Here is a 10,426-nt window from a genome sequence, read left to right as displayed (position 1 = left end):
GAGAGAGATTGGACGAGAGGAGGGAATTTTCCAGCTTTTCACTTCCAAGATCAACGGTGGCAAAGGCAAAGTCAAAGTGTGATCGAAGGAAAATGTTTTGGTGGGGCTGCATTTCTATTAAAATGAGTAAAGTCTCATCTCAAAACTCACCCAAGATGTTGGCATCAGAAAACTTTCAGAATCATTCAGCTCGGCCTTAACCATTATAGTTATAAAAAAGGATTAAGTCCTAAAAATAATGTGTATTTGTAACAAATTATCTAGATCGTTTATTTTGCCAAAAAATAAGTTTTAAGAGACCTACAAAATCTATACCATTTTTTGAGCTTTAAATTTCATAGTCAATATTGAAAATTGATTTTAAAGCTATGATGGGGATTTTTAATGCCTAAAGCCCTTTCCGGATGAAAAATCAGGTGAGGTATCATTTTGTTCTTATAATGCCTAGGCCTAAGGGAAACCAAATATTAATCGTGAGACAAACTTACAAGGCCACAACTCTCTCTCTTATTTTGATATACAACTGAGTAATTTTTAAACCCAAAAAATACTTAACACCATCACCCTTGGCACAAGCCTGGCCTGGACACTGGGACTAGGTTTCAGGCTCGGCCCAGCCCACTGGCCAAATTTACTAGTTCAAGCTCGAGCTATTTAGGCAAGGCCGATGTGCAAGCATGGCTTCAGGGCTGCCTGGCCCATTACGATTCTTGTACATTTCGTTTGGCCAAGAAGTAATGAACAATGACTTAAAATAAATGTCAATAGAGAGAGAAAGAGCAATATTATCACATTCACTTCGAAGTCTTCAAATTTTTGACCTTTTTGTTTCGGCCGAAGAGGTGAAGACTCGGTGGAAGTCTTCAAATTTTCGACTTAGACTAAAGCAACTTTGGCCTGCTTCGGGAAAAATGCATAATTGTCTTTTTGCTATTTTTTATTTTAAAATTTTTAATATTTTAATATATTTAAAATATAAATATATATTTTATTTATATTAAAAAATTTATTAAAAAAATCTTAATCCAAATCAGCCAAAGCACCGACTTGTTTCTTTTTTCCAACCAAACCAAAAAAAAGTTCCAAAGCAAATCTGCCAACATTGAGTGAGAGTTAAGTGAGAGAGAGGGAGGGAAGGGAGTACAAAGGCCTCGAAAAGACATTAACAACCTGAACTGCATATAAGGCAGCAAGCATACAGCAAGAGAGATACCAATGTCGCACCCTAAACTTTATTCAGAGGAATTATGAACCAAGAGACTAATGAATTGGGAAATTCTCCTTTATGGCCTTTTTCCTTAATCATTCATTATTGAGGTATTTATTGCAATTACATTGATTATCTAATAAAACCCACACCTTTCCCATCACTTTTTTATCTCAATTATACAGGAAGGTTGCAGCTTCCTTGATTGGAACATGAACCCCTGTCCCTCCCACTTCAACCCTTTCTTTCTCTCTTGCGAATAATCATGATCGTCAAAACCTTTTCTCAACTAATTGAGAACACCCAAAGTAATTATACAGGATATAGTCTCACTGCCTTTACGCTCCACCCCCCCCCCCCCCCCCCCCCCCTTTCTGTCTCTATTTGAGCACTATCTATACCTCCATTCCTCTTTTCCTCAAATTGTGCTCAGCTATACCTGCACCCCCCCCCCCCTCTTTCTCTCTCTGCTCGAGCTCATTTATACAGTAAGACAATGCTTCCTTGACCTGAACATGATTCGAGTCAAGACTTAATGCATCTTCAAAAAGCCTCCTTGCCTGTTGCAATAGCTTAATCCTCTCTCCACTGCGACGAGGTCTCAGATGAGATCGTTGCTGCAAGGCCATACCCCATCTGAACAAAGCTGCATAAATATCAATATCAAGTATCATAACCTTGTGTTATGAAGGCATGGATACACGTATCATAAACGTCAACGCCAAATTTAGCTTTTCAAATGGCTCTTAAATCATTTAGGTACGGTAAAAATAGAAATTTAACTGACATCAAAGTACTTATATATTGAGATTTCAAATAGGTTAACAAGAAGTGTCAAAGATTCTAGACTGTCATACAAGGGTATCATGTTCTGGTGCATCAATGGGTAGTACAAACCACAGACATGTATGTCCACGTTACATAAATTGAATCACACAAAAAGAAACATGGTCATCAAAAAGATCACATAATTCATGCTCACCCTCTGGTGCATAAGAATTCCTTTTTGCCATCATGGCATTGAATTTATCTATTGCCGCAAGGTATACCTTGTCTGCTTCATGAGCTGCTTCCTGAAACAAAGAATCATAATGTTCAATTGTGAGAGAGATAAAGAAGGCAAAAGATATATCATATCCAAATAATAAACTCCTAAAAAACATAAAATACACATATAGGAGACACCCTTTACAATGCCTACGCACTTGCTCTGATTTATCAAGGCCTGAATTGCCACATTAAAACTTTGTCTGTTTGCCTTCTTCATAGGACTTTCTATAATTGAAAGACGAGTTTCACGGGAATGCAGAAAATATCCAAATGATAGCTCCGAAAAATAGTTCATATCCATGTAAAAAAATGCACATGCTGTATGAGGTTAGGAGAGTCCGACATGCCAACATACTAGACAAGTGTGTCGACAAGCACACAGAAAAGAGATGGGTGTCAAAATTTTAGTTCTTTTTATTTGCAGACATGACATGTCTGATATACGGACACGAGAGTTTGCAGATTGGACAAACTTGACATGCATATTTTTTTGTAACACTTGTGCCTGTTTTGCAAGGTTATCAAATGCAGAATGGGACTCAACGCACTATGCAGCTCAATGGTGTCATCACTTCCAATGAGGTCAATAATTTTTAAATAAAAATAAAAATTTATGATAAATGTAATAATACAAATAATAACATCAATATGTGATTTATGTGACAATGGGTACTTTAATTTAGTAACTGTCTCTAATATATCTATTGTCGATAGTCTAATAGCCTGATAAAAGACTAACAAAGTTTCTGGTCTCTTTTCTCAGATTACGTAATACAATTGACATATAAAATAAATGAATCCATCCCATTCATTAAAATATGCACTATACTTAGGTTTGATTTGATATAACCAAAATCAAAATAAATTTCAATATTGCGCCTTGAAGCCTTTCATTACTTGAGTAAATCTTCATCCCATATCCTTCAAACAATGCACAAAATAAACTCGAACTTTTGCCCAAATAATCCATAGATATTATCAAAAGCTTTGGATGCAATAAAAAAGGCTGTTTTGTAGTTTCTAGATCTTAATCCCCTTAGAACCATGATAAATGGGAAATCTCTTTCGCCCCCTTCTCAGGGGAGGAAAAAGACTATAATGCCCCAGCTCATTGGTATTTTTCTGCCCTGATGCAGTGACCCGCATATGCAGGGGCATCATTTTGGGTGATGTGCCCACATATGCGGTTGATGTGCCACATATGTGGGTGGATCATGATATCTTGCATATGAGTGGATGCAATGCACCCAAGGGCATATGCATCTTTGATGCGGCCGCATAATGCATTATGCAGCTGCATTTGACAACTAATAGTTTTGTAATACGTGCATGGGTGCATGTCTTATAATTTGAACATGTGTATGTTTGAGTTAAAGCCACCTATTTCTATGTTTTGGCATCAATCATCTATTATTAAGAAGTCACAAATTAAGGTTGTTCCAACATCGAAGAAAGTGATCTTGATCATCTAGACCTCAAGACGTATGGATATGAAGAAAAGGATTCAAGTATCTTGTAAACATAATTTAGACCATCCATTTTCAAAATTAAGTGTTTATAGATCTACTCGATGCACCCCAATTTTGGAGCTTTAAATTTCATAATTAGGGATAAAAGTAGATTTTCAAGCTATCTTAAGGTTTTCTGGCACCAAAATTACATCTTTTAGCAAGATTTAGAGGTGCACCTTACTTTGATTGTATCACCTTATACAAACCACACCATTTTTTTTTTTTTTTGTGTGTGTGTGTGTGTTTGACTTGGCAAAATATAGGTAGATGAGCAAGATTCTGCAAATCCGAGTAAAATGCCGATATTCATATCCATGTCCCTATAATGTAGGATCCTATTGTGTATTCAATCACCATACTGAAACATGCACCTTGCACTATCAAATGTCGTTGAATGTTCAAATGTTGCTCATACATACATACAAACATACATAGATGTATGCAGCCCTACTTGGATACATGCATCGATTTACACAGAAGCAACATTCTAGCTCGCAAACATACGTTAATATGAGGTCAAAAGAGAGACATTTAGCATGCTCATTGGCATGTATGTGTGCATGTTGAAAGTCAGTCCAGACTCCAGTAGGTTTACTTGAATTTGATACAAAACTAGAGCAATATTTATCGGCATAAAGGGCGAAGAGAACACAAAGCTTAATAAATGCATTGAAAGAGTATTTAAAAGTAATAACGAAAGTATATAATAGTATCATTTACATTTGGTACAAGAAGGTCACAATATCCTTTATCCATAAGATCTGAAATCCTGCAGCAGAAGGTGTTCATTGACTGCACTCAAAGTCCGAGAAAATTTGTCTTGGACTCTCTGCATAGAATAAACACACTCCCAGCCACAAGATTTCACAACTTGTTAGTGAAAGTGACCTTCTTGTACCATCTACAGTTTTATGGTGTAAATCCCGAAGTAAAGTTTTCAAGCAAATGGTAAAATGATCCTCCAACAGCGAAAACATCTCTTTAATCAAAGATTACCGGTCCGATATCTGCAATTAACTGGGCTCGGAAAGAGAGAGCAAGGCCCCAATTGTACAAAGCCCTCATATCATCCTTATCGATCGATAAGGCGATCCTATACTTTCTCCCAGCCTCTAAGAGAAGCTCTTCACACTCCTCACACACATCAACCAGGACAGAAACTACTTTATCTCTCTTCAATCCTTTCTCATTCAATCCCCGAGCTCGAGGTCTAAGCTCCTGTTCATTGAGAAAGGTATCGCTTCTCGACAAAAGAGACCTCAGTTCCCGACTAATTCGTAATTTTAGCTCCCCATGAAGAAGCAAAGAGTTTCCCCACTGCCCAACTGCCATCAAGCTTGCAGGTCTCATGGCAGTGGCTCTAGATAGCAAACTTGAAGACTTGTACAGGAGGCGCTCAACCAATTCTTCGTTTTCTCGAACCTTTATACACTTTTTAGCTTCTTGTACCAAATTACTCGCCTCGTTCACATATCTCTCAAATGTTTCATCCTCTGAATCTAATAGGTTATCGAGAACAGACCGATCTTCTGATTCCAAGGCCCTTTCTCTTTTGCCAAGTCCGTGTATTTCACCATCCCCCATATGCTTGCTCATTTTGGGGGAAGCATTCTCACTATGTTTAAGTTCTTCTAGTGAACTTCCATTATCATAGAGATAGCTTTGGTTTCCATTAGAAACCTCTTCTTTACAAAGATGGGTTCGAGATGAATCAACATTCTTAAAGAACCCATTGGTTGGCAAATTCACAAAATTTTCATCATGAAGATTGTTGAGCCCTTCTCCATCTTTTGTTACACTAAAAACCTTCTCTGGATCCCCATTTTTTGGCATATTCACATATTTAGTATCAATATTTCTTTGGGAGTCATCCTTATTGCTGTTCATTTGATGTGATGAAAACAATTTATAATCCCTTGCTTCCCTTTCCGGGGAACCATTTTCAACCTGTTGTTTCTGCAATTCTAACACATTATCATTTCGAATAACCCCAAACTTCAATGAAGACCCGCCATTTTTCCTTGAATATCTAGGCTGAACTTCTTTTGGAACCAATCCTTCATGAAACATTCCTTTGAACTTTTGAAAGAAATTAATTCCTAACAATGGCAACTGTTTCTTTCTCCGAACTTCCTTTTGCCCACTCTTCCCTTCTTTGTTTCCATCATCAGTAAAATTATCAGAATCATAACCAGAGGGCGATTGACATTGGTCTCTAGAGCCTAACATTGATATCTGTAAAGAACTAAGTGAATCCAAGAAAGCCCTAATCTCACCCACACCATCATAATCCTTCTCTGTTCCTTGCATTCCAAATTTGAGACCAGAGAACCTATCATCCATACTCTTAATCAAATCCCCCAAAACCCTAATCGTTTCAAATGGAACACTAACACTACGTCTGCCTCCACTCTCCATCTTTTTCAGCGAATTCGCACTGTCATTCCACTGAACCCCCATCCAAAAACCTCCAAGGGAAAGGAACACAGAAGCAGGGATGACCCCCCATAATGACGATTTAAACCTAGAAACTACTAGACCAGAAAGAAACCCTATAAAAAAGAGAATAACATGCTTTATTTCCTCGGTTTCCAATAAATTTCCAAAATTGAGGGGTTCACCAAACTTACCGAAACAAGAGGAAGCACCATGGCAATCAAGATCATCCCATCCTCCATATGCAGTCAAACTAGGCTCAAAAGAAGCAGAAGAAGACGACCACAGAAATGGTTTCTCTGGTCTTGAGCTCCTCCAGCTTTTAGTGGAAGAATTGGGTCTAGAAAATAGTGAATTGGGAGCAGAAGAAATTGGAGATGTGAAACCAGCAGAAAAGCACGAGAGTCTCTGCGAAATCAGGATTCGCATTGCATTAGATTGGGGATTTATTTGAAACTAATCGATCAAGACTCTGAGAAATCAAAATTTGTATCGCGTTAAATTGAGGTTCACTGTAAAGATTAAAATCAATAGAAACATTTTATTAGATTAGAGATTTTAGAGTCGAAGAGATGCATTTCTGAGTAATAAAATGCCAACATTGAAGCAAGCCTCAAATACTGTGAAATAGGGACAGCGGTGTGGTTTATATTAGTTTTGGTACAAGGAGATCATAATCTTTTTTAGCCATCGGATGTGATATTCAAGGGATCGAAGTGTTTCACAATATTTATGAAATTTTATTTTGATACTCAAATCACCCAATTTTATATCTAACGTTTAATAGTATTTGTGATCTTATTTTACCAAAATTGATGTTCATATTGTATATATTTCGGACTTATATAAGGTGTTGATCTTAAACAATTAAGCTCATGCCTTCCCTTCCTCTAAATAGTGCCAAAAGATGCGCTTCCCGTACTAAAAGGTCATATGAAATCTATTTTCATTTTTTATTATAAAATTTAAAATTTTAAAAATTGTGGGGATCGAGTAGATCTATAAACTCTTAAAAAGTCTTGAAGATAGACGTGATAGATAGTAAACTACAAGACGTACTATTTTATTGTTTAATTTTTTTTAATTATATCAATATATTTCGAGGGTCTTTGAAGCGTAAAAACAACCTTTTTCATGAATGTTTGAGGTGCACCTTATTTGTATAATATAAGGGTGACATCTCATATAAAAATTTTCCTTCTTTTGTGTATAAAATCCCTCTCCATCCATATACAAAAAATTCATTTTTTTTAGGAAAATTTACATAAATATACCCTATATTTCTCAAAATTTTAAAGAATAATCAATAGTTTGCACTCTACGTTCAAGTCATCTTTTAAAAATGTGTTCATTATTTTAATTTTATTTTTTCTACATCTTAAATTTTTTGTGTGTACATATTTCTCAATATCATTCATCTCTAAAATTAATATAAAATAATTAAATAAAAATTTCCAATATATATGCATATGTGTGTGTTGATATTTTGGTTATTTTAGTGATTTTATTTTTAAAATTATCAGATTTTTTACATATGCATAATAGTGAGAAGTATGAACATACAAAACTTGAACTCAATTCCATGCATATAAAAATATTAAAATTAAAAGACGATACATGCTCTAAAAAGGTGTGACATAAACATAAAATTTTAAATATTGAGAACACAATTTCAAATTCTATAAACTATAAGGATATTTATGCAAATTTTCCAAATTTTTTGTAAGAAATAGGAAATACACCTTTCTACCTCAAATTTCTATAAGAAATAGAAAATACCTGTTTCGACCTTTTCACACGATTATGCTACATTTTCCACAATTTCAAAATAGCTAAAAGTTCCTATAAAATGGTCAATAATCCCCATTATTTATTTCCTATAGTTAAAAATATTTTTATATTTATATGAAAAAAACTAACAATAGCTGGCCAGCTATAATGAATAGGTGGAATGGAAACCGTCAGATCTTCATCATACGGTTCCTAATGCATATCACTGTTTTAATTTTAATTATTTTTTTTATAAATCGGATCATAATGAAATTTTCGACATGGGTACTAAAAAATAGGGCGCACAGATAAAAATATATATAAAAATTATTTCTCAGAATATAAAATGACCGAAATACCCCTGAAAAATGATGGGGGTATTTTGGTCATTTTAAATTATTGAAAATAATATTTTTATATTTTTATATGGTGTGCAATATTGTTAGGTATATACACCCAAAATTTCATATTAATCATATTTATATAAAAAAATTCAAAATTAAAATAGTGATGTGCATTTTAAACCGTATGATGAAGATCTGACGGCTCCCATTCCACCTATATACTATTCATTATAGCTTGCCAGCTGTTGTAAGGTTTACCCATATTTTTATATAAATATGATTAATATGAAATTTTGGGTGTATATACCTAACACTATTGCACACCATATAAAAATATAAAATTATTATTTTCAATAATTTAAAATGATCAAAATACTCCCATCATTTTTCAGGGATATTTCGGTATTTCGGTCATATTATATATATATATATATATATATATATATATATATATATATATATATATATATATATATATATATATATGTGGGGTTATGATTTCATGCAACAGTTGTCAATTAAAATGAAGTGTAGTTCAAGTTTTGCTCACAGCCGTCCCATCTTGCTTGAATGGTTAAAAATTTATGTTATTAATTGATTTTAATATTTTTCTACAAATTGGATGGATATGAAATTTTTGACGTGTGTAATACACAACAAAACACACAAGAAAACTATAAAACAAATATTTTCAAAACTTAAAATGATCCCACTACCCTTGAAAATGACAAAGGTAATTTGGTCATTTTAAAAATCTAAAAATCTAAGTCTTTAACTAGAATAATGAACCTAAAAATAAGAGGGTATCTATTTTCTTTTGTGCATGTAAATCTAGAGTACTTATTACTGAGTTCGGATAAACATAAGCTATTAATTAAAAAAGAAAATTTAATCTTAAATTAGATTTTTTACTATCTTGTCAATTAATTTTCAAATGGATGCATTTATTATAAGAAGAAAAAGATATATTGATTGTACTAAGAGGTAAGTTACCTTATGCCCAACTTATAGAATCCCCCTCAACAAGCATTCACCTTAAAGTCTTTTTCTACATATAGTTCTAGTCTAATTAAATGGTACATCATTCTCATCTTCAAATATGACTTAATATAAGTATAATGGATAGTAAACTAATGGACTAAGTACAAGAAGTTACACTCTAATTATTTTCACGAATATAAGGGTATGTTTGATTCACATGAAAATATTTTCATGTGAAAAAGATTCCTCCATGTGGTTAGGTGTAGGTATACTAAGAAAAGAACTCGGGCTTAACTAGTTAGCACTTGACGATTTACAATGCTACGTCCTAAACTCAATTCCTACAAATGGTAAGAACCCTCACTCCATTGACTCCCCCAAAAAATAAGTGTAGAAATATTTTCACACCAATTAACTGCTAATTAATGTGAAAAGATATACTAAGATTATTTCATGTGAAAATATTCACACATTTAACCGAATTCTTTCACGTAAAAATATTTCTCAAAAAATATTTTCATGCGAAACAAACATGCCTTATGATTGACCACTTTCTTCTTAATGATATGCAGGATCTCTAGTTATTAGCCCGAATTAACTCGGATGCTCGTCCCTTGTCTTAAACTTGGTTGCCTATCTTTTGTATTTAACTCTTTTTTAGCGGTTAATACTTTCAACCAACCAGAGTTGTGCTGAAGCATAGAAAATGTTGGGTTTTTCATTAGAATAACTTATCCACATAAAAGAAAAAGGGGAAAATGTTAAGCTTAAAGAAGGTTTCTCACGTGCCTCTAAAGCCTATATATATAGATAATTTGTATGTATTTAGAGATCTATAGCCATCTAAAAGTCTATAGAGCAAATTTCTCTTAACCTAAGCCAGTTTTGCTTCGCTTCAACCGAAAAGGCCGAAGCTTTCTGATTTTAGGCCTAGACGGGAGCGAAGCGATTCAGCCAACTTCGGGCCGATTCGGCCAAAGCAAAAAAATATCTATATAAAAGTATTTTTTTAAAAAAATATATGTTAAGTTATTATTATTATATATTTATATACATGTACATATATATCTAATTTATTTCTATTGAATTTTTAAAAAAAAGTCCAAACTCTTCCCCCGATCCTGCTG

At 34.0% G+C, this 10,426-nt stretch overlaps 1 protein-coding gene across 2 annotated transcripts; it reads right to left on the bottom strand.

Moving 5' to 3' along the window:
• Nucleotides 1–1,264: 1,264 nt before the first annotated feature.
• Nucleotides 1,265–6,847, bottom strand: LOC18423110 (uncharacterized). 2 transcript variants are annotated; one of them, XM_020671794.2, is made up of 3 exons: nucleotides 4,765–6,847; nucleotides 2,190–2,280; nucleotides 1,265–1,853 (listed from the first exon to the last, which is right to left on the bottom strand). In XM_020671794.2, exons 1-3 carry the CDS (start codon nucleotides 6,631–6,633, stop codon nucleotides 1,603–1,605), a joined length of 2,211 nt encoding a protein of 736 aa, XP_020527453.2. In that variant the 5' UTR covers nucleotides 6,634–6,847; the 3' UTR covers nucleotides 1,265–1,602. The 2 variants fall into 2 exon arrangements, with proteins under 2 accessions (XP_020527453.2, XP_088727721.1); XM_088871595.1 differs by having other exon boundaries at nucleotides 1,265–1,843; nucleotides 4,765–6,826.
• Nucleotides 6,848–10,426: the final 3,579 nt, after the last annotated feature.

This window comes from Amborella trichopoda, chromosome 7 (genome assembly GCF_054954075.1).
Source record: "Amborella trichopoda isolate Santa Cruz 75 chromosome 7, AtrichopodaSantaCruz75HAP2 v2.0, whole genome shotgun sequence".
Lineage (NCBI taxonomy): Eukaryota > Viridiplantae > Streptophyta > Magnoliopsida > Amborellales > Amborellaceae > Amborella > Amborella trichopoda.
Note: the sequence above shows the minus strand (reverse complement) of the source record. Positions and strands in the feature narration are given on the sequence as shown.

Excerpts from the sequence above, each read along its gene's own strand:
- LOC18423110 (XM_020671794.2), bottom strand. The coding sequence starts at position 6,633 with ATGCGAATCCTGATTTCGCAGAGACTCTCGTGCTTTTCTGCTGGTTTC. Across the intron at positions 2,281-4,764 it reads TAATTGCAGATATCGGACCG|GAAGCAGCTCATGAAGCAGA; the intron begins GTAATCTTTGAT and ends TCTTTGTTTCAG. Across the intron at positions 1,854-2,189 it reads GAATTCTTATGCACCAGAGG|CTTTGTTCAGATGGGGTATG; the intron begins GTGAGCATGAAT and ends ATATTTATGCAG.